Source organism: Salmo trutta, chromosome 37 (genome assembly GCF_901001165.1).
Source record: "Salmo trutta chromosome 37, fSalTru1.1, whole genome shotgun sequence".
Classification (NCBI taxonomy): Eukaryota; Metazoa; Chordata; class Actinopteri; order Salmoniformes; family Salmonidae; genus Salmo; species Salmo trutta.
The window spans coordinates 14,600,893-14,625,352 of record NC_042993.1 but is presented as its reverse complement, the minus strand read 5'-3'; the positions used below and the strand labels follow the sequence as shown (position 1 = coordinate 14,625,352).

General features: G+C 44.9%; 1 protein-coding gene across 3 annotated transcripts; it reads left to right on the top strand.

Moving 5' to 3' along the window:
* The first annotated feature begins 2,802 nt into the window (after nt 1-2,802).
* LOC115176712 (centrosomal protein of 162 kDa) lies at nt 2,803-23,300 on the top strand. 3 transcript variants are annotated; one of them, XM_029736920.1, is made up of 28 exons: nt 2,803-3,929; nt 4,144-4,303; nt 5,288-5,578; nt 6,876-7,034; nt 7,228-7,423; nt 7,742-7,818; nt 8,162-8,214; nt 8,619-8,649; nt 10,125-10,247; nt 10,397-10,612; nt 10,841-10,925; nt 11,036-11,255; nt 11,604-11,847; nt 12,073-12,260; nt 12,642-12,821; nt 13,255-13,404; nt 14,080-14,192; nt 14,273-14,372; nt 14,500-14,626; nt 14,829-14,992; nt 15,181-15,279; nt 15,381-15,620; nt 16,203-16,409; nt 18,103-18,596; nt 21,981-22,122; nt 22,241-22,339; nt 22,504-22,638; nt 22,774-23,300. In XM_029736920.1, the coding sequence occupies exons 1-28, from the start codon at nt 3,870-3,872 to the stop codon at nt 22,996-22,998; spliced, it is 4,578 nt and encodes a 1,525-aa protein (XP_029592780.1). In that variant the 5' UTR covers nt 2,803-3,869; the 3' UTR covers nt 22,999-23,300. The 3 variants fall into 3 exon arrangements, with proteins under 3 accessions (XP_029592780.1, XP_029592779.1, XP_029592781.1); XM_029736919.1 differs by having other exon boundaries at nt 8,162-8,226; XM_029736921.1 differs by lacking the exon at nt 5,288-5,578 and having other exon boundaries at nt 2,804-3,929; nt 8,162-8,226.
* The last annotated feature ends 1,160 nt before the right edge of the window (nt 23,301-24,460 follow it).

Genomic DNA, 24,460 nt, shown 5'->3' with positions numbered 1-24,460 from the left:
TAGATATAGTCCTTGGTTCACTCCAGACCTGTCTGCCCTTGACCAGCACAAAAACATCCTGTGGTGTTCTGCATTAGCATCGAATAGCCCCCGTGATATGCAACTTTTCAGGGAAGTTAGGAACAAATATACAAAGGCTAGCTTTTTCAAACAGAAATTTGCATCCTGTAGTACAAACTCAAAAAAGTTCTGGGACACTGTAATGTCCATGGAGAATAAGAGCACCTCCTCCCAGCTGCCCACTGCTCTGAGGCTAGGAAACACTGTTACCACCGATAAATCCACGATAATTGAGAATTTCAATAAGCATTTCTCTACGGCTGGCCATGCTTTCCACCTGGCTACCGCTACCCCGGTCAACTGCCTGGCACCCTCCACAGCAACCCGCCAATGCCTCCACCATTTCTGCTTCACCCAAATCCAGATAGCTGATGTTTTGAAAGAGCTGCAAAATCTGGACCCCTACAAATCAGCCGGGCTAGACAATCTGGACCATCTCTTTCTAAAGTTATCTACCGAAATATTACTAGCCTGTTCAACCTCTCTTACGTATCGTCGGAGAATCCCAAAGATTGGAAAGCTGCCGCGGTCATCCCCCTCTTCAAAGGGGGTGACACTCTAGACCCATACTGCTACAGACCTATATCTATCCTACCCTGTCTTTCTAAGGTCTTCGAACGCAAAGAGACATTACTGTGCAGCCGTATTCATCGACCTGGCCAAGGCTTTCGACTCTGTCAATCACCACATTCTTATTGGCAGACTCGACAGCCTTGGTTTCTCAAATGATTGCCTCGCCTCGTTTACCAACTACTTCTCTGATAGAGTTCAGTGTGTCAAATCGAAGGGCCTGTTGTTCGGACCTCTGGCAGTCTCTATGGGGGTGCCACAGGGTTCAATTCTCGGGCCGACTCTCTTCTCTGTATACATCAATGATGTTGCTCTTGCTGCTGGTGATGCTCTGATCCCCCTCTACGCAGACGACACCATTCTGTATACCTCTGGCCCTTCTTTGGACATTGTGTTAACTAACCTCCAGACGAGCTTCAATGCCATACAACTCTCCTTCCGTGGCCTCCAACTGCTCTTAAACGCAAGTAAAACTAAATGCATGCTATTCAATCAATCACTGCCCGCACCTGCTCGCCCGTCCAGCATCACTACTCTGGACGGCTCTGACTTAGAATACGTGGACAACTACAAATACCTGGGTGTCTGGTTAGGCTGTAAACTCTCCTTCCAGACTCACATTAAGCATCTCCAATCCAAAATTAAATCTAGAATCGGCTTCCTATATCGCAACAAAGTATCCTTCACTCATGCTGCCAAACATACCCTCGTAAAACTGACCATCCTACCGATCCTCGACTTCGGTGATGTCATCTATAAAATATCCAACACTCTACTCAACAAACTTGATGCAGTTGATCACAGTGCCATCCGTTTTGTCACCAAAGCCCCATACACTACCCACCATTGCGACCTGTACGCTCCCGTTGGTTGGCCCTCGCTTCATACTCGTTGCCAAACCCACTGGCTACAGGTTATCTACAAGTCTCTGCTAGGTAAAGCCCCGCCTTATCTCAGCTCACTGGTCACCAAAGCAGCACCCACTCATAGCACGCGCTCCAGCAGGTATATCTCATTGGTCACCCCCAAAGCCAATTCCTCCTTTGGTCGTCTTTCCTTCCAGTTCTCTGCTGCCAATGACTGGAACGAACTGCAAAAATCTCTGAAGCTGGAGACTCATATCTCCCTCACTAGCATTAAGCACCAGCTGTCAGAGCAGCTCACAGATCACTGCACCTGTACATAGCCCATCCGTAAACAGCCCATCTATCTACCTACCTCCTCCCCATACTGTATTTATTTATTTATCTTGCTCCTTTGCACCCCAGTATCTCTACTTGCACATTCATCTTCTGCACATCTACCATTCCAGTGTTGAATTGCTATATTGTAATTACTTCGCCACCATGCCTATTTATTGCCTTAACTTACCTGATTTGCACTCACTGTATATAGACTTTTTGTTTTCTTTTGTTCTACTGTATTATTGACTGTATGTTTTGTTTATTCCATGTGTAACTCTGTGTTGTTGTATGTGTCAAATTGCTATGCTTTATCTTGGCCAGGTCGCAGTTGCAAATGAGAACTTGTTCTCAACTAGCCTACCTGGTTAAATAAAGGTGAAATAACATTTTAAAAATGATTAGGGTGACTGGTACTACTTATGTGTACATGCAAAAGAAAGTTCTTAGGCAGGAATAACTGAATAACAAGGGACAGGCTCCTTTATCTTTCAATTAATTTAAGAGAAACAAACCAATATCTGTCTTTGCAATTAATTCATAATTTAAAATGTTCAGTTACATTTTTCTGTTCTATTGTCACTGTAAATAAAAACGATCAATAAATTGACTACAGGGTGTTAGACAATGTGGACGGTCACAGCAACAACAAAAAAAGGGCAGATGCATTGCAGTAGTAGCTCATTGCTCCTTGGCCCATGCCTTCACAAAGAGGCCCAAATTGGTAGTTTTGTAAGGCAAGATACAGCCCAGATGCAGTTGATGCTTCCCATCAGTGACATGATGATCTCTTGGACATGGTCATATTCCACTGGAATAGCAAAGGTACTGCTCCCTTCTTCAGACGTCAAAGCCCACTAGAAGGTTCAATGAAATCTTAATTTCCTAACTTTCAATAAAGATTCCGCATCAACTAATAACGTTAACGTCGTTAGCACTAACGTTAGCTAGGTACTGATAGCTAACGTTTGCTAGCTAAAGAGACAAAGACAGAACACAATCGAATTTCAAAAATCACTAACTGAAAGATTAAACAGAATTTTCAACAAGTATGATAAACGCTACAGAAATATTATTATATTTATATACTGAGGTAATGATAAAAACGAGGCTAGTACTGTACGGCAACAATCAGGCTGACAGGAAGCTATGTATCGGGTAGAATGTTGAGCGGAAGTGGGCGTTGCTACGTTGTGCAAAAGGTCTATTGGTTGAAACTTCAATGTCTGCGTGTGAATGTGTTGCTCATCTATCCTTCAGAAGGAAAACACTCAGATTGACACAGACAGGAAATATGAGACACCATTCCCGGGCTAAATAATAATAACTTTTCTGATGCGTGAATTAATTATGAATGGACGGATTTTAAAAGGAAAATAGATATACGAGCAATCAGAAGCAGAAGGATAATGGTGATTGGTCATTCCGTAAATGCGTCTCTGAATAGCCAACCAATGGGCTTAGAGGTCTCACCCGGTTGTTGTCGCGGGAACTTTATGGAGCAATGAACACAAAACACTTGTTAGCTGCTACTGTAGCTAACGTTTGCAAATATAACAGTTTGCAAACCAACAGCCATGCATTTGTCGCTAGTTATGCATGCATCCCACTGATTGAATTTTTTGGTGGAGCGCAAATAAGATAGCTAGCTAGAAGACACTTTTGCCAGCTATAGCTAGGTGGCTGACGCTTACTTAACTAAAGCCAGCTAGCTAGTTAGGTGGCTAACGCTAACTAAAGCCAGTTAGCTAATCAGCTTAGCTAGCGAGTTACCATGCTAGCTAGCTACAACCAAATATTTTGTATAACTGCTACAACCTTCAAGGCTAGCTACCTAGCGAAATACACTAGCTAAATAAGCAAACTCGACAATATTGTGAAAAGCTACATCCACGTTGGTTGCCTAGGTAACCAGCCTGTTAGAAAGTTAAAGAGGCGTTTGAGTCTTGTTGGATCGCAAACGTCTCACTATTGTTATCCTGCCACTGTTATCCTCCCATTTTTTCCCCGGCAAGATACAGGTAGCTAGCTAGTTATCTATCATCTTTGACTGGAATCATGGCACATCGACTGACGAAAGATGAGCTTGATGAACAGTTCGAGCAGTTTTTGAAAGAGGTGAGTTTAACGTTACTGCAGACACGATAGCAGCACTATGTCTGCAATTCTGGGTGTTCATAGCTAAAGTTACTCACTATAGACGGCCCTTCTTTATATCCACACCAAAGATACTGATAACCAGCCTTTTCATATGTGTCCATACTACTATGTATTCACTCAACCAACTAGCTAGATGGCTACTTTAACCTGGTCTCCATTGACTTGTATTCAGTCTGTCTCAGATGACTCAGTGGATTTGGGTGGCAGTGCTATGCGCTCCAGTGTTCTGGACAGCCTGGGCAGAGCCTCTCAGAAACCACCCCCAAAGAAGACATCAGCTGCCCCTGTGCCGTGGTGGCAGGAGGAGGACAGCGAAGAGACACCTGGCAGAGGTAATCAAAGCCAGGGATGTGTAGGTTGATGTGCTTCAGTTCAGTTAGGATTCTCTCTCTCGCTCTCTCTCTTCTCTTTCTCTCTCTCCTCTCTTCTCTCTTCTCTCTCTCTCTTCTCTCTCTACATCTCTTCTCTCTCTTCTCTCTCTTCTCTCTCTCTATCTCTCTCTATATCTCTCTCTGTGTGCTTGTCATTGGTTCATTCTGTGTATGTTTCTTTGTGCTTGCGTGTTTCATGACATGCTGAAAGGTTATAATATCTTTCGAGGGACACTGTGACTGTGCTGATTTTTCATCTGCTCTGTAATTCCTGGAACATCTGTTGCATTTAATTTCAGCATCATAACCTGTTCCCTGCTGCTACTCCCCTGATCATTATGGTTTGACTCCTTTCATGAGTTCATCTTTGATTGGTTTACGTCAGTCGACTCTTCATGACGCATTTGTATATCAGTCTTGTTCTATAGCTGTCTGCCCCCCACCTTCTTCTCTCCTTTCTCTTCCATCTCGTCTTTCCTTTCACCTGTCCCCAGCAGAGGCTGCCAAACGCAGGTTCACTAAACCCAAAAAGCCCCAGCAGCAGGCTGTGGTGAAAACTCAGGAGGATGAGAGTGAGAGCAGCCCAATGAAAAGCCCCCCTCAGGGTATAGGAATCACTCCTGTAACCCCCTAGTTTCTTAGGGCCACCCAATGGCACATTGTCTTCCCATCATTGGTGTTAGTGCAGTGACATGCTGCCAACCTTCACTTTCTCTCATTAGCTTTAGTCCTGCCCTCTCCTTTGCTATATTTGTTGTTTTTTTGCCTTAGATCTTCTCTTCCTCCAACCTAACCCTTAAATATTTCTAGCTCACATTTAGTAGTTCTCTCCTTTTGCCCACCTACTCTTTGAAGGTGTCCCTTTCCCTGAGATCCTTTTATTTGTGTGTACAGAACATGATTCCTTTCTCATCTTTATCTACCCTCTTATCTTCCATTGGTTAGCTGTCACAGTGGAAGCCCCCACAAGGCCCACCCCTAAACCTCGCAGCAAAGCTCTGGATAAGCTCAGTCAGCTGGACAAGGTCCATGGAGCCAATCAGGATGCTTCTTCTCACATTGCTGCGGGGCTGGAAAATAACAGCCCAGAACATGACTCCTCCCACTCTGCCAGGCAGGGGAGCCCTCCCATGAATGAGAGCTCCCATAATGCATCAGGAGGGGGGAGTACCTCTCTCTGCGACACACCAGTGGACAGTCACAGCGGTGATAGTGACTCACAGGGTCTTGAAGATGGTAAAGTCGTAGTAGCTAGACAAGAGACAAATCCCCCAAAACTCTGGTAGACTAGTAGTTAGACTAGTATGGTATAATGATAGTAGCTAGAGACAGATCCAAACCTGGTAGACTAGTAGTTAGACTAGTATTTAGACTAGTATGGTATAATGATAGTAGCTAGAGACAGATCCAAACCTGCTGCCCTGGTAGACTAGAAAGTAGAGGTGAATATTCAACATCAGTATGACTGTAGTCTCGTGTTGCCACACTTCCCAGACCTGTATCCACATTACAAAGGTGGAATTCAAGGTTTTTATGACTGAAACCATGATTAAGCATGATTTTTGTGAAACATATTTAAAACATACTGTTTACTCTCTTTGTCTCCTTGTAACTTTTCATATTTATTTTGTTTTCCTCTGCTAATGGAGCGCTGTAAATGAACAAATTAAAAGCATAGCTTTGGAAAAAAATAAAGAACTTTCTGAACCTCAAGGGTAGGTGTTATGGTTACTGGTGCTAAATCCGGTCATGTTCTATCAACGCCAGACAATTCAGTGTGTCGAGGAGCGCTATGCTTCAAGCAAACTATTTTACCATTAGTTTCAGCGCTTCATTTGGGCAAATTTTTTCACGAGTAAAATTAATCCCAAATGCTTTTACTAGTCTAACTATGGAGAGCCTGAGATTAGGGCTTGTTTTTTTTTTTTTACTATAACCAGTGCTTGTTTTCCATTCTGTAAATGTCACGATGTTCAGTGCTGAAATGGAAAAATTAAGACATGGTGAGACTAACTTAGGAAAAGCTTTTTATCTTGACAGCTATTTGTATTGGAAACCATTTGAATATTTATGAGGATATGGAGCTTTTCTACAGTACCCTCCCTCCAGTAGACTGGCAGCAAGTGGTAGTGGAGCTGAGATCAAAGTTAGCTCTACTGCTCTGTCTTCTCTCTTCTGTGTGTGCTGTTCCCCTCTTAAATGGACCGCATGGCCTTTGAGGGGAGAGGCAGAGGCAGGCCTGTATACCCCAGGATGTCAATCTCCTGCAAATGATAAAACACAGCTAATGAGCTACATTACCATAGTGGGATTTCAAACACGGTCTGGAATATTGTCAGCTTGGGGTCTGTATGGACAGACTCCTTTTTTTTTTTTAGCTCTTCAAGTCCTGTGCTGAGCTGTCTGACCACAGTAAGGCCAATACAACAACCACAGGTCCTCTTTCAATTCAGGAAGTAGCCTAAAGCAAGAGCAATTTCTGTTTCCTGTAATTACCTGAATTGAACAGTCCATTATTTTTGTTGTTTTCCAGGATTGCTGAGATCTGAGAAGACGTTCTGTAAGTCTCTGAGAAGATCCCAGCCCATCCAGGAGGAGGAAGAGGAGCTGCAGCATCAGGGAGTAGAGAGGGGTTCGGAGGAGGAGGGGGCAGAGCCTGTCATCTTCAGCAGAGACAGTCTGGAGCCTGAGGGTGAGTCTGCTCAGGAGGGATGGATAGATACTCTCTCTATGATGTCACTAGATCTAGCTCAATCCATTGCTAACCTGACATCAGGGTAGTGACATGAAAGCAGCTGTACGTGCCAGCTTTAAACTATTTTACTTTAAACTCTTTGAAAGTAGCAATGGTTGAAACATGTCTGTCTGTGATTGTGTCTACCCAGACTCTGTGATGGCGTCCGGACCAGGTCAGAATGCTGCAGTGGGTCTTGGTCTGGGCATGGACAGCCTGGAGGAGGAAGAGGAGAAGGCCCGCTTCTTTGCCCACCTGGAGGGAGGTGCGTCCTCCACAATAGACTACTCCAGACTCAACAAAGATCTGGATTCCACCAGCGCCTCCACCACCGCTACCACCCTCAGGTATCTACCACACTCCACGGAGCTAAGGGGGGTGTTGTCTCTACACAATGGTCTCAGGTCGGTTTTGCGTTTCCACTTTTGAGTGGTTAAGGTTAGGTCTTTGAAGACAAGCTGATCCTAGATCTGTAACTAGAGGCATCTTCACTCCGGAGCATGACACTCCAAGTCGCCCCAGGCCTAGCTGTAGCTGCCTTTTGAAGCCACTGCTGGGGTTGTCCCAAGGAGACCCTCAGTGTTGCAGGCAGTGGCTGGGTAAGGTCATTACTGTCACTCCCAGCGTGTGATCTGTGAATGACACTTGTTCTGCTGTTTCTCCAGGAAGGCAGAGGCGGCTGTGGCAGCGGTCGATCAGAGAGAGGAGGAGAGAGCTATGGAGTCTGACCGACTCTCCCCAGGTAGGACAGATGATGCACTCATAGAATTAGGAATTATAATTATCATTTAATAGGATCTCTATGCTCACACTACTCCAGACCCTGTGTGGTTCAATAGGTTTTGTTTTCTTTCAAATACTTTGAAGTTGAGGGGGGTTTGCACTTTTGGGACGATTCCGTTGGTTCAATTGCAACAGGCAAGCTCAATCAATTGCCGTTAAGGTATTTGAAAGGAAACAAATCCTATTTGAACCCAGGTCTGTTGTCAATTACAGTGGCACTCTGTCAGACAAGTACTTGCACATACCTCATCTGCGTGATTGTAGCTCATCAGTGAATCTGTCATTCTGTCTGCCTGCTGCAGCCTCCCCCCACTACAGCGAGGATGAGGACTTTGAAGATGAGGTCATTGAGGAGGTGAGAAATTGGGTGAGACTAGGTTTTATGCGAGTCTGATTTGAAAATGTAGTCATTTAGTTCTAATAACACTTTGTAAGGGAGTGATTTGAACCAGAGGTTTAAACCCGAAAGTTGGTTGTAATTGCATCATGTAGAATTGCCCCATGATGAGTTGTAAGCAGGAGTCGTTTGTGCTGCTCACATGCTAATCACTTTGGGTTAAAAAAGCCACCGTTTATAAAGGTAATAAGGCATTCAGCAGTTATCCCAGCTCTCTCTCAAGAGGTAGAGTGAGAAGAACGGGTCTTTAATGGTGGGTGTGCCAAGTCTCTTGTTTGTGATTGGCTGAGTATGTGGTGGGCGACTGACTGCATGGCTCTTTTGTTTTGCTCATCTCGTTTTGTTCTCTCTCTTTCTTTCAGAAGCCTAAAAGGCCTGCCATGCTCACCAAAGGTATTATAAACCAAAATCCATTTTTCTTTTCTGGGTCAGAGTGGGTTTTTAATTCAGCACGAGTATGTTTCATGTTTTATTATCCCTATGTACTGCATACACATGGTTTACACCGTCCAACAAAATGTTTACTTGCAGTTATCTTCTCAACAATGCAGCAACAATAATAAAATAGAAAAATACTAACCTAAAGTAAATGGCTCTGTAGAACAGAATTAACATTTTAGCATAAGTATAATACAGGAAGGCACAATATAGTCCAGTATTTACATGTGTTTTGGGGCAAGGGCGATTGGGAAGCAAGTCTTTAGTGTGTGTGTTAGTGCTGCACGATATACGAAACTTCGGTACTTTTTCGATACTAGAATTCTTGTTACTTTCGGTACTTCTGTCAAATGTGTCTCACGACATCTACTGATTGAAAGAGGAAAGTCTGTTTCTATCAGCACAGCCGATGTTCCCTTGTAGCGCGAGAGCACTGTGCCTGCTCCTCTTACTCATTGCTAGCCTGTCCTGAGGAATCACTGCACTTATGCTGCACAGAAGTTAACACTTAAGTAATTTCAATGTTGAAACTGTTAATTACTGTTCACAAAACAATGTCCATTACAGGCTAGAACACTTTGCAATGCAAGAAGATACCGGTAGCTTTCAGCTTTGTAGGCTAACTTGCCTTGCTAGCTTACAGCTGACGCTAACATCAATTCACTGCCCTGGTACCTTGTTTGTGATATGAAAATATTGCTTCCTTCAAAGCTGATTCTCCCCAAAAACTTTATTCATTCACATCGTCTTCCCCACCTCACGTCTCTCCCAGTCAAGATCATTTTTTCTCGAGCCTTATGGAAAGCCTTCTAGGTCTTTGCGTGTCAAAAAAGATACGCGTCAAATTTTGACACGCAAAGACCCAAATGCCGTTCAATAGAGCCTCGAACTGACTGTGTGTGTGTGTGTGTGTGTGAGTGAATGACGTCATGGGTCTTAAAAAGAGACAGCCCACACTTTTCTAAAAGAAATGCAAATGTTGTTGATCAGTACAATAAAATAAATCCTAAATGGAAGGGAAACTGATTGTTTTTCATCTGTAGTCCCATGAAATCAGCCAAAACAAGTTCAATAACTCAATACATGCACACACTCTTATTGCTTCATCTTATTGCTTACCCAGTTTAGTTTTCTTTGACTGGCTAATACGCCTTCTTTTTTTGCTGTGGTATCGACTATCGTGATGGTATCGAGCATTGTGATACTAAACCTTGTATCGTGACAACACTAGTGTGTGTTGTGTACACTGTGTGTATATACAGTGTCTCTGGTTCCTCTAACAGTACCCCTGTTTCGCAGGCATGTGATTTATTCCAGATGAATCGTTTCCTGCTTTTATGACACCATCCTCTATTCATAAAGTATTGTAGCTGACCTACCCCTAAAATCAATATTCTCTTTGTCCTGATCACATCATTTCCTGGTGTAAGTGTCCCTCCATGATTCTCTGGACTCGACCGGTGAACTCCTGTCCCCTGGAGAGGACAGTGACACCAGGGAGGAACCAGGGAGGAACCAGGGAGCAGAGGAGTTCATAGAGACGGCACTACCAGGTGAGACCAGACTAGACAGACTTTCAGTCAGGTCCTACTAGATGTAGCTATGTACCCCTAGACACTTATGTGGATTAGGCTTCATCTGTGTCAGTTTGGTGGTGGTGGATGATGGTGAACTTGGTGGTGTTCCTGTGTGGTCTGTGTAGCCCAGTCGTATGGCCAGAGTGGGGCCAGTGAGATGGAGGCTCTACAGGATGCCTACAGACAGATCAGTGGCTCTCTGGAGGACTCAGACCATCATCACCACCCTTCATCACCAGTCAGGAGGGAGAGGAGGAGGAGCAGTCCTGTTCCTGTCTCCCCCTCTGTACCTGCGCTCTCCAGAGGAACACTACTAGCACCAGGCTCCACCACAGAGTCAGGTTGGTCAGTCTCCACCACTGATATGTTTGTGGTGAACCTGTCAAGTAAATAGAATAGGGTTTTCAAAAGTAACTAACTGCAGATCCACACATGTCCATCCTTATTCTGACAAGATGGTACATTTGAAGTTGTAAGATTGTGTTGAGGTGTTACAAATGGACTTGAATTTCTGATTGATTCATGATTGATTGATTGATTGATTGATTAACTTCGATGTGTTTTCTCAGAGCTGCCCACTGCAGAGGAGCTGATGCGTCCCATCCGACCAGACAGCATGGACGACACCAGAGGCTTCACTCTGCAGCCTGCTAGGTGAGTCTACAGCTGTCTGTCACAGGGCTGTAGTCGTGAAGGACAACCGACACTCTCTGGAAGGTACAGAATGGAGTGGATAGACGTTAACATGAGCTGTGTGTTCACAGTGAGACCCAGCTCAGCCCAGAGAAGACTGGCCAGTCCTTATGCCGTAGATCCCGTGAGTCAAGCCCAAGACGCTCAGCAGAGCCAGACAGTCCTCCGGCCTCCCCAGGCCCCCGTCCCAGAAGCATCAGAGAGGAGGTACAGAGGCTGATGAAGCAGGATCAGGACAGCTCCTCCCCTGACCTGACCTCCATTAAACCCAGCAACAAGAGAAGCCAGCAGGTAAGGGACGGGAACGGAGCCCTTGTTAATAAGCACTAAACCCTACCATACATAACCACACTGATTCAGGTGTTCACACCTACCTGAACTGTTTCCACATTACATAGCCATTGCTCATCCTAATACTTATATATTTCTTAATTCCATTCTTTTACTTTTAGATTTGTGAATTGTTAGTGACTACTGCACTGTTAGGAACACAATTATTTCTCTACACCCGCAATAACATCTGCTAAATATGTGTATGTGACCAATAACATTTGATTTGCATCAAAGGTGATTATCATTTACAATGTAGACGGTGACATGGCAATGATTTGTATATTGACAATATCATATTTTGCATAGGTTCCTGGACGTTCTACGGTAGCTGGTCCCTTCACATCCTCGTTGAGGAAGCCTTATGTTGCCCCTGGCAGAGGTAGAGTGGAGAGTAAACCATCAGCCATGGCCACCAGGACCTCTGGAGCTAAGAAATCTGGTCCTACCAGACCTCGGGCTACAGCCAAGCCCCCCTCTCTAACCCAGAGGAAGCCTCTCAGCCAGGCAACATACCAGAGCCTCAGCCCCCTCCTCTCAGAGAGAGATAAAGGTAGGAGAAAAACAACTCCTCACACATTGACAACCAAAGCTAGTAGGTGTAGTGTAAGTGTGCTTAAAAAATATCTGTTGTATCAGAGTTAGAACTATATCTAAGTAGTATAGCACATAACAGTACTACAGTATAATACATAACACTAACATTTACCACATGTTGCTGTGTGGATGTACTCCTGATCCAGACTAATGTTGCTGTGTGGTTGTACTCCTGATCCAGACTGTGGTGGTCTGAGGGTGAGCAGTGAGCTGGTGGCAGGGGTCCAGTCCTTCGCTGCCTTCCTCCAGCAACAACATCAGATGGAGACGAGAGGTCGCCAGGATACCAGTCACACGGTCTCCTGGGAAACCAAAGGTCAACAGGAAGCCAGCCAGACTCAGGAGACTGAGCGTCCATCAGAGAGGAAAGTAAGTCAACATACTGGAGTTGTTTTTCAGTCTGTGGTGCATCAAGTTCGTTCATCAGTGTGCTGCAATTTCTTTTCAGGTGAGTATGATGTTTTTCTCCTTTCACCTGGTCATATGATAGGGGTGTGACTTCTACTTTGTTGAGTTGTCCAACCCAGCTGATTGCTCCTTGCTCTATCATAAGTCTGATTGACTGATTTCAGTTTGGATCTTATGTAGTGTGTGTTCATACCTGGATGAATATAGTAGTCAATTATTGTTGCCTTCTTGGTGCCGAATTTCGCAACATTATGCAATATTATGGCCTTCAATATACATTCAAGTGCTAGCAACTATCCATTCTAAAAGACTCTAACCATGTGTTACCCCTCTGTCGGTCAGAGTGAGCCCAGGGAGGAGGGCAGGTCTGGGGAGGTGGAGGAGAGCCCCCTAGTGTCCAGGCTGAGACTGCAGCTAGCCCAGAGAGAGAGAGAGCTCCACACCAGAGAGGAAGAGCTACTGCTGCAGCACAACACAGAGCTCAGCTCACTGAGACAGGAGAACTACCTCCTGCAGAGCAAGGTAGAGGGAGACACACACACATTCACATGGACCGTCATGTCTCTAAAGAGCATAGTTCCATCTGTTTGACCACCAACTTCCTGCATCCTTCTATTGTAACAGGAAATAACATGTTCTCGTTGACTGTCGGAACAGTTTAAAACCCCTACGTCAGCACTCCTGTTGCTATGGCACCAGCACTGCTCATTTTATTTAGCTGCTTTGTGTGTCTGTTTTGTAATACTGTTATTCAAGCTATTGAATAAAGCAGTTGTGAAGGACCCAGCTGATACAGGAGCAAAATAAAATATTCCATTAAACAATAGCATGTTATCTAAGATATCTCTGCCATTCACTGAAGACCAGTTAAATTAGCTCAAACTGTAGTAGATGCAGACATCACTCGTGTGTTATTTGTGATGTGTACTTGTGAGTGTTGTCCCCTGTGTTTCAGCTGCACAGTACGGAGGAGGCCAACAGCAGGAAGAAGGGCCGGTTGGGTCGCGGTCTGGACGGGCCCTTGGACCCCCTCACTGAAGACAAACTCAGACTGATAGAGAAAGAGGTGAAGGAACAGGAAACCATCATCCAGGGATACCAGCAGGTCCGTACACACGTCTGTTTGTCTCTGTCTACTCTTTGATTGTTTGGCCGTCTCTCTTGGTCTTTTCTCTTCCAGTCTGTGTTTTAAGGAAACAAGACTTAATTGTACTGCATTTGTTCAGCGCCAGGCTGGCGGTGACTCATTGGCTTTGAATCCATCCCAATTACCCGGAGTCTCTGTGACTGCAGAGGTTATATATACAGGCCACTGATCAGGGTAATGGAATTCCTCAGTTCACGGACTTAATTCCAGGAGGGGGTGTGGGTTTGTAGCAGGCAGCACAGTTAGTCTTTTTTCCTCCAGATTGTGACCAGCTTAGAGATGTGACAATAACACTGTCTGATAACCTCTCATAATCACAGTGCCTACAGCCGAGCTCCTAAACTCAGTGGCTACAGTACACACACACCACCATGATGGAACTGTAGCAGTTCTTCATTAGGCATGCTGAATGTATTCCCTCATCTCACAGCTTCTAGTCCTATTCCTTTCTGGTTTGATTTGATGTAGGTTAAATGCGTAGAACAGGTATTTCTGATCAAACTAATTTACCCAGATGGGTCTATAGTTGAGACACTTAATGTGTGTGTGTGTGTGTGTGTGTGTGTGTGTGTGTGTGTGTGTGTGTGTGTGTGTGTGTGTGTGTGTGTGTGTGTGTGTGTGTGTGTGTAACAGGAGAATGAGAAGTTGTACCTGCAGATGAAGGCTCTTCAGGCTCAGGGTAAACTCAATGAAGAGGCCATGTTCACAGAGAACCAGAGGCTGCTAAACGAACTGGCCCTTACCAAGTGAGTTGACACATACATATGCACAGACACGTACCTATCCACGTCATTGAATGTTAACACTGACGCTTATTTATGCCCAGGGAGCGGATGAGCAACTCGCCGAGGACTGTGGGTAATGTAGTCTGTGTGGCCCATATTCAGCGCATCACACAGCTGCAGGACCAGATGCAGGCAGCACAGGTGAGTGTTCACTCACGTCACACAACCACCTCTAAAAGGAAGGCCTAGATGTTACTTTGGAGATGAAACAATCAACTCGTCTTAAAGGGGAAGGACCAGTCTCACCTTTGACCGTGTGTGTGTGCAGAGGACTGAAGAGAGACTGGTGGAGGAGACCCACAGGCTGAAGCAGGAGAAACAGGCCCTGGAGGTGGACCTTCAAATGATGAGGAAAGAGAGAGACCTGGCCAAAGCGCAGGTCGTCTACACCTCAGGTTAGTGTGTGGGAGACCTGGAGGCTTGACTGTGGAATCAAACCTCTTGTTTCTACTCCCAAAGTACAATGTTCCCTGTTTCAAATCCAGTGACTTTTACAGATGTGTGGTTTAAACCTCCGTTAAAACATCCAATTGTTGTGGTTGACAGTCAAGTGGAGCTCTGTGACATGCTGTGGTCTATTGTCCTTGTCTCTGCCAGGGGATAAGAGCTTTGAGCTGCAGGTGGCAGAGGACAGGCATAAGGAGGAGGTGTGTGTTCTGAAGAAGAGGCTCCAGTGGTATGCTGAGAACCAGGAGCTGCTGGACAGAGACTCTGCCAGACTGAGGGCTGCCACCGCAGACGCACACAAACTCACAGAGCAGGTAGGACCCAAAGCACAGAGCAGGTAGGACCCAAAGCACAGAGCAGGTAGGACCCAAAGCACAGAGCAGGTAGCACCCAAAGCACAGAGCAGGTAGGACCAACTCGACCTTATTTGAGAGTGTGTATTGTATTACTGTCATTTCCTGTAGGTCAGTATTTTGAAGGAAACGTTTGTTCCTCCAATCAGGTGGAAAAGCTGAAGATGGAGGTGGGGAAGAGAGCCAATCAGAGTAAGACTAAAGAGAGAGCTGGAGACGCTAAGAGGATACAGGACCTAGAACGACAGGTGAGTCAGTTGAGAAATATTTACTGTGTGTGTGCATGTATCCCTGATAGCGGCATACCTCTCATGACTCATGCCATATTTCTGTTCCCCCTCTCTCCCAGGTGAAGGAGATGGAGAAGATTCTCAGACAGAGGAACCCTAACTCCCTCCCAGCACTCATCTACGCTGCAGCCAACGCACCTGCAGTGGATGAGGATGGAGGGGGCAAGAGCTCCCCGCCCACTCAGACCAGGGCCCTATTGGAGCGGCGCATCCAGAGGCTGGAGGCGGAGCTAGAGAGCCGTGACGATGAGGCCAAACGCAGCCTCCGAGCCATGGAACAGCAGTACCAGCGGATTAAGGTCTGTTAATACTCTCAGCTGAGTGGCACTGTCATGTACTCATACATCCCTGTGTTACCATTCCCTGTCACTAGGCCTCACAGTCCTGTACCAATTAGCACTACACATACTTAGTGACTTACTCTGACATACATGGCCTTGCTGTAAACACAACAGCTTCAAACTGGGTCTTAGAACTACCTCAAATGTTCATCCTCAACACAGAACACTCAATGTCCTCTCTCACACAAAGGAAAGATAAGAACAGGGTGAGGGGTCCTCGCTGTTCTCTTCATGTCTTTTTAGAGAGGGGTCAGAGGGCAAGGTCCAACAGCCTTGTACAACACAACACTTGAATTGACAGTTCTGTCTGAAGCTCACGGTGGAGACGTTGAGGATGTCAGTGATTCATCCTCCTCTGTATAATATTTGTTATCCTTTCCAAATGTATGTCATTAGTCTTAATGTAATGTTTCATTAGACCAACACTGCCCCGGGGGGGAAAAGGCTTTTTCTCAGGAAATGTGTTGAGACTAATAAATTGTATCAATGGAAATAAATCCCCTAAATATAAAAGTCGACTAATTTACTGTGTGTCTGTAGCTCCAGTATGAGCAGCAGATCAGTGATCTGGAGCAGCGGTTAACCCAGAAACACCCGGTCCAGACCAGGTCTCCTGGGGTCTGGCAGGCCCAGGTCTGCTCCCTGCAGCAGGAACTGGAGCTCCTGAAGGAGAATCATCAGAGTCGAGAGAGAAGCCTACAGGCTGAGGTCCACTCCCTACAGGAGCAGCTCACACAACAGGCACAGGTAGGCCTGCCTCTCTCTTGTCTACTTAGCCCACCTAAGAGGAAGTAAGTCTTAATAATTCATCCTGGATAAATGTTTTACATGTACAGTCATGGCCAAAAGTTTTGAATGACACAAATATTAATTTCCACAAAGTTTGCTGCTTCAGTGTCTTTAGATATTTTTGTCAGATGTTACTATGGAATACTGAAGTATAATTACAAGCATTTCATAAGTGTCAAAGGCTTTTATTGACAATTTCATGAAGTTGATGCAAAGAGTCAATATTTGCAGTGTTGACCATTCTTTTTCAAGACCTCTGCAATCCGCCCTGGCATGCTGTCAATTAACTTCTGGGCCACATCCTGACTGATGGCAGCCCATTCTTGCATAGTCAATGCTTGGAGAATTTGTGGGGTTTTGTTTGTCCACCCGCCTCTTGAGGATTGACCAGAAGTTCTCAATGGGATTAAGGTCTGGGGAGTTTCCTGGCCATGGACCCAAAATATCGATGTTTTGTTCCCCGAGCCACTTAGTTATCACTTTTACCTTATGGCAAGGTGCTCCATCATGGAAAAGGCATTGTTCGTCACCAAACTGTTCCTGGATGGTTGGGAGAAGTTGCTCTCGGAGGATGTGTTGTTACCATTCTTTACTCATGGCTGTGTTCTTAGGCAAAATTGTGAGTCAGCCCACACCCTTGGCTGAGAAGCAACCCCACACATGAATGGTCTCAGGATGCTTTACCTTTGGCATGACACAGGACTGATGGTAGCGCTCACCTTGTCTTCTCCGGACAAGCTTTTTTCCGGAAGCCCCAACAATCGGAAAGGGGATTCATCAGAGAAAATGACCTTACCCCAGTCCTCAGCAGTCCAATCCCTGTACCTTTTGCAGAATATCAGTCTGTCCTTGATGTTTTTCCTGGAGAGAAGTGGCTTCTTTGCTGCCCTTCTTGACACCAGGCCATCTTCCAAAAGTCTTTGCCTCATTGTGTGTGCAGATGCACTCACACCTGCCTGCTGCCATTCCTGAGCAAGCTCTATACTGGTGGTGCCCCGATCCCGCAGCTGAATCAACTTTAGGAGACGGTCCTGGCGCTTGCTGGACTTTCTTGGGCGCTCTGAAGCCTTCTTCACAACAATTGAACCGCTCTCCTTGAATTTCTTGATGATCCGATAAATGGTTGATTTAGGTGCAATCTTACTGGCAGCAATATCCTTGCCTGTGAAGCCCTTTTTGTGCAAAGCATTGATGACGGCACGTGTTTCCATGCAGGTAACCATGGCTGACAGAGGAAGAACAATGATTCCAAGCACCACCCTCCTTTTGAAGCTTCCAGTCTGTTATTCGAACTAAATCAGCATGACAGAATTATCTCCAACCTTGTCCTCGTCAACACTCACACCTGTGTTAACGAGAGAATCACTGACATGATGTCAGCTGGTCCTTTTGTGGCAGGGCTGAAATGCAGTGGAAATGTTTTTTGGGGATTCAGTTCATTTGTATGGCAAAGAGGGACTTTGCAATTAATTGCAATTCATCTGATCACTCTTCATAACATTCTGGAGTATATGCAAATTGCCATCATACAAACTGAGGCAGCAGACTTGTGAAAATTAATATTTGTGTCATTCTCAAAACTTTTGACCACGACTGTATGTAATGTTACCTGTAGCAGGTGTATTTTATTTAAATAAATTCAATCAATCAGTCTACCACCGAGCCAGAGAGAGCCCCCCAACGCAGCCCGTCTCGTCACCAGCGCCAAGCAGAGACGGCCCTGGGGGTCCGGATAGAGAGACTCAACCAGGAGCTGTCAGCCAAGACCCGCAGCGTCCAGGAGCTGAGCCGCACCGTAGAGAGACTCCAGAGGGAGAGGAAGACCATGCTGTGTGGCCCTGGCCCCAGATCAGAGGGCCGTGTTGGGCCTGGGGAGGCCAGGCGGCAGGCGGCCGGATCCAAAGGACCCATGGTGGTGGCTACCCCAGGGGAGAGCGGAGGCACGGTGGGAGAGATCGCAACGTTCCCTCCCACTCAGGATGAGAAGGACTACCAGCCCACAGCGTTCTCTGGGAGCCACATCTCAGAGGTGCTGCAGGTGAGCGAGGGGTTAAGGCTGCGTTTGGAGCAGCTGGAGCTGCAGAGGGACAAGGAGAGGGTGGTACTGGAGGCTGCAGCCGCCCAGGCCCAGGCCGAGCTTCGCAGGTATGTAGACGCGCGCACACACACACACACACACACACTCATTTTGAATGCTTTATTTAGACCCACAATAAAAACTTTCAGTACAAAGGACTCCAGTAGTTCAGTGGTTGTACAGGTGCCTGACTCATTGGTAGAATGTTGTTCATTGATGGAGCTTCTATAAGGCTTTGTGTACAAACAGTTTCCTCCATACAGACATACTGGAATATTCCTGCTCGTTGAGCTTGTAATATGAAGAAATAAAACATTTTAAGCTAAACGGTCTGATCTGTTTCATCAGCCTTATTGCTTTTTAAATTGTATGTGCAGCGGTTGTATTTATTTTGGATCTATCGTCCCAGAGTCTGTTTTGAAAACATTTTTTTATTGACCCAGAGTCTGTTTTGAAGACATTTTTTAGGGAGGATGGGATGCCCTTAATTTCAAGCCCTGGAGGGAATTATTTTATAAAGGCATAGAAAGAATTTGGTTGTAATTGTAATATTGCAATATTTTATAAACTACCAAGAGTGGCCAATCATCCTCCAGGAGAGCCTTTAAAGGGGCAGTGTTGTATTTTGAGACAGGCTTTAAGATGCAAAGAATAAGTGTAGCTTACATTTCTGTCTGATACTCTATGGTAAAAAAGATAGTAATGCATTTTATGTTAAGTAAAATGGTGTTACAGAAAGAAATTGGGGAGACAAGTGACCTAAGCTTTTGGACAAGTAAAAAATTCTGTCCCACTTGTCCAAAGGACAAATGGCTAAAAAAGTTCATGTCAAGCCCTGCACCTAATTATCTGTTTTTCTCTGGCAGCCCTGCTGCAAACTGCAGTCCACACTAATGTAATTGTCCGAGACCACCAAAAATAAACTCCCAAAAATGGCTCTCTGATCCGAGGCTCGTGGTAATTTATAACTGAAGCCTAAATATATAATTGCAACACACTCATGCACTCCGAGAGATGTCAACATTATTCTCAATCCCAAATAGACCCAAAATCCCTACACCCTAGGCATGCATTTGATACATGCTTTTGATGCCGTCCCATTCATCCAGCCATTACATTGAAATAGTCCTCCGATTTTTAAAGTCACACCAGCCTCCACTGGTTGTAATATGCGACATGTTTACGACCACCAGGGTCCAGGGGCCTCATTTATAAACATTGCGTTAATTTCGCACTAAATATTTGCGTAAGCCATTTCTGAAAAGAATGCGTACATGTACAAATATTGAGATTCATGATCTTGGCATACACCATACATACACATGCTTCCCAATAGAAATCAGACCAATCCTAAAACTGAACGCGTCGTGAACAAGCATTAAAACTCCGCCTGGAAACCGCCAATCATTCACCTATTATGGTGCCAATAACACCCTTATTGTTCCAGTTCATTTGGAACTGTTGGAATTAGCCCACAGTGGTTTCTAATAGAAATGTGATCAAATGTTTTTGCATCTTATTATACTTTGCTGTTTTTTTTTCATGAAAAAGAGTGTCATCCCTTATTTGCATAAAATACTACTTGCCTCCTTGCAATGCATTACTTCAACCACTAGAAATTGTGTGTACGCATGGTCTAAAGTTTACGAGTAGGTAAGCACGTTCTCACGTCAACTTTTATTTTGTAAATGCCAACTTTTGTCTGAATGCATGTTTTGTGGTTGATTTTGTACGTAGGTAATGTTGTAAATAAGGCCACTGGTGTGCTGACCACCAGAGGATTAGGGTTAGATGATATGTGATGGTGTAACATGTTTCTACCGATCCTGCAGGGTCCAGAGCCCTATACTACATACCTGGTTTGAGGAGTTAGTGAGGTGACTTGGGTGAACTCTGAGTTCAACTCAGGATAACCTGTACTATGAAAGTGGCTCCCCTTTTAGCCAGGTACATTTAACTAACCTGCTCCAAGGCAGACTAACTCATGGCTGACTCCATTTATCCTGAATGAAGTGTCTGAGACATGAGTTGGGGATCAATTCATTCAGATTCCCAACCTCTCGCAAACATTACGTCATCCCCTTCGTTTGAGGAAGACGACTGATTAATAAAATATTTAATCAATGTTTTTTGTGTTTAAAATGCTTCACATTACACATTTAGTAATGACAGAATGCATTTGAAACTTCATGCACAGTAAAACGTTGGTAATACAATGATTTTATCAATAGGAGTGGGGGGGAAAGGTGCTCATGCATTGATAAGCACACCAAAGACAGCATTAATGATAAGTAATCAAATAAAGACGGCACTTCTAATCACCCCAAAAGTACCTAAAACCTCTCTGGTCAAAAGCAGTGCACATTAAAGAGAATAGGTTGCCATTCGTAACACAGACAGCGTCCCTGGCCATCTGGTGTTAGCAGCAACTTGTACCAACATCTGTCTGCGTCAACAGACAGGACAAACCGATTTACATACTAATCACAGGTCATCTCAATAAAGGAGGATAATTGCTTCCGCGGGCCGCAAAATTAGCATTACACAAGCTGAATTAAATGTAAAAGGATTTTAAAATTAAAAGCTTGGTATACACTCAATGCTCTGACATTTTAGAGAGAAGCTTGATTTTGTGAGAAATCTGAGAACAGGATTTTCGAATTTGAATATGAAAAGCCTATACTAAGACATGAAAATACTACATGTCATGTCTCAATCTATACCTATCTTACCTCTATTGTTTGATGTCCTGTGGATTTGAGAAAAAAGATGAGTTCAACAGGAAAGTGTGCGTGTTTGTAGGTCGTAGTGAAAATACAAAACCCGTTGTGTTAAATGGGGAAGGGCAGCAGAGGTTTAGTAGCAGCTTGGCCTGACTGTTTCATGACCTCACCATATGAATGATAATCGGCGTCACTAAAATACACAGTCGACCAAGCCATTATCGACATTGAATCGTGAACATGAAGTGATCATTTGGGTGGTTTTGTGTTGTTTTGGGTACATGTTTGTGTACTTTTGTGTTGTTTTAGGTACCTGTTTGTGGTTGTTTTGTCTGACCGCATGTTTGTGGTAATTAGTAGCACCATTCTAAAAGCCTGTTTTACACCATATCCTGATGAATTTTGTTTCATTTTGCTCTCGGCGTAAATGAAAAATGTGGCACTGACTCGCCCATGGATTGATGTTTCAGCATTGTCTCAATGAAGAGTTCAGCGTTTGGCTAGCCACGTGCAACATGCACACAGTTACAAGCCTGCTAGAGTTGGTGGCAGGCGGACGAGCAATATCCGTCATACGGATGAAGCCTGAGCTGGAATGTGAAGCTAACTGAAGATTGGCTAGCTTTAGAAAACATTGAGTAAATCTAGCTAACATCATAGTTATCCCTCTGGAGCGCTGGGTTAGAGGATGCTAGATGATTCATGGTGCTGTATCTACCTGTCCTGCAGGGTACAGCAGCATTCAGCAGAGCAGGTGTCCTCTCTCAGGGCTGACCATCAGAGGGAGCTGGAGCGCCTGCTTACCGGCCACGCCCTTGCCCACTCCTCCTCTAAAGTGGCCGAACTAACCAATCAGGTGACCGCGCAGGAGGTAAAGGCTCACAATGGACCAATCACATGTCAACTGAAAGTTATTGGTATTGGAGTTATTAGTGTTCCAGGTATAACGCATCAACTGGATAAATGGGTTTGTTTTTATGAACCTTCAGATCATGGTGCAGCATTTGCGTGACCAGGTGAAGGAACTGCAGGGGACCAGGGATGCTCTGGCTGTGTCCAAGCTGAGGGAGGACACCCTACAGAACCAGGTACTTGGGATTCAGATAGCATTTATCATCCTCAACTTCATCAACACACTAGTGTTGTCACAATACTCATAATCACAGTACTTGAAGTGTCATAGCAAAAAAACAACACAAGGTGAATGTTTCCTGGGAAAAGCACAACATTAATGCTTGTTTCATCTCTTTAGCTGACAAGGCTGTTGGAGGAGCTGAAGCAGGCCAAGGAGTGCCACAGCCCAGAGCTCCGACACTTCACTAGCCTGGAGAGAAAGATCCACAGCATGGAGCTACGACACACTCAGAGGGAGAAAGAGCTCCAGCAGGTGAACACACACACACACACACACACACACGAAGAAAGAGCTGCTGCAGGTAAATCCACCCACAGAAAGAACACTGAATAACACACAATGACCAAACACTGAACATTAACACGTGCCCACGGTGCCATCCTGCAGGTGATAGGTCAAACTCGGCTGGTGGTGGAGGCTGAGCAGCAGTCTGAGGTGAAGCGTTGGAGGAGGCTGGCTCAGGAGAAGACCCGGGAGCTGGAGGTCTTCCGTCTGGAACTGGACTCTATCCTGGACGTCTTGAGAGAACTTCAGAGACAGGGAGTGGTTATCCCTGCTCCGGACCGGGCTTCAGCTGGAGGACCTGAAACATGGGACATAGGCTCATTCTAATTACTTACAAATCTGTCCTCACCTTGTCTGATCTGAAAGAATTGACCAGGCGAAAGCCAGCCTAATGATGAGCTTCCACTATTTAAGCATTTTTTTTTTGTTCAGTGCCGATAAAGGGGAGGAGAGGGTGGATTTGTAAGCAATTGAGAGCCAACTCACACACCCTTTAGGAGGAACCCATCATTGTGCTGAACAATCAGGTTATTTATTTTTGTAGATTTGTATTTTTATACTTGATATTTGGAATTTATTTTAAGTTATTCAATGTGTGTTAGAAAAATAAAGGACCTTTTGTATATATATTTTTTTCCTGTGTGTGTTTTGAATTTGTAACAAGATGAAACATCTCAAAGGTGACTAACAAATTATTCAAAATCACAGTTTGGTGGTGCCCAAGAAAGTCCAGCAAGCGCCAGGACCATCTCCTAAAGTTGATTCAGCTGCGGGATCGGGGCACCACCAGTACAGAGCTTGCTCAGGAATGGCAGCAGGCAGGTGTAAGTGCATCTGCACGCACAGTTAGGCGAAGACTTTTGGAGGATGGCCTGGTGTCAAGAAGGGCAGCAAAGAAGCCACTTCTCTCCAGGAAAAACATCAGGGACAGACTGATATTCTGCAAAGGGTACAGGGATTGGACTGCTGAGGACTGGGGTAAAGGCCTTTTCTCTGATGAATCTCCTTTCCGAATGTTTGGGGCATCCGGAAAAAAGCTTGTCCGGAGAAGACAAGGTGAGCGCTACCATCAGTCCTTTGTCATGCCAAAGGTAAAGCATCCTGAGACCATTCATGTGTGGGGTTGCTTCTCAGCCAAGGGAGTGGGCTTAAGAAATTCTGACAAACTCCAAGCATTGATTATGCAAGAATGGGCTGCCATCAGTCAGGATGTGGCCCAGAAGTTAATTGACAGCATGCCAGGGTGGATTGCAGAGGTCTTGAAAAAGAATGGTGAACACTGCAAATATTGACAATTACATGAAGTTAATGCAAAGAGTCAATAAAATCCTCTGACACTTATGAAATGCTTGTAATTATACTTCAGTATTCCATCTGACAAATATCTAAAGACACTGAAGCAGCAAACTTTGTGGAAATTAATATTTGTGTCATTCTCAAAACTTTTGACCACGACTGTACCGATCCTGCACAGGTGTTGTTACACGTGGTCTGCCACTGTGAGGACGATCAGCTGTCCATCCTGTCTCCCTGTAGCGCTGTCTTAGGCGTCTCACAGTACGGACATTGCAATTTATTGCCATGGCTACATCTGCAATCATCATGCCTCCTTGCAGCATGCCTATGGCATGTTCATGCAGATGAGCAGGGACCCTGGGCATCTTTCTTTTGGTGTTTTCAAGGTCAGTAGAAAGGCCTCTTTAGTGTCCTAAGTTTTCATAACTGTGACCTTAATTGCCTACCGTCTGTAAGCTGTTAGTGTCTTAATGACCGTTCCACAGGTGCATGT

Coding starts and splice junctions, on each gene's coding strand:
- LOC115176712 (XM_029736919.1), top strand. CDS start 3,870: ATGGCACATCGACTGACGAAAGATGAGCTTGATGAACAGTTCGAGCAG. Junction 5,579..6,875: donor CTCACAGGGTCTTGAAGATG/GTAAAGTCGTAG, acceptor GTTGTTTTCCAG/GATTGCTGAGATCTGAGAAG. Junction 18,597..21,980: donor GCCCAGGCCGAGCTTCGCAG/GTATGTAGACGC, acceptor CCTGTCCTGCAG/GGTACAGCAGCATTCAGCAG.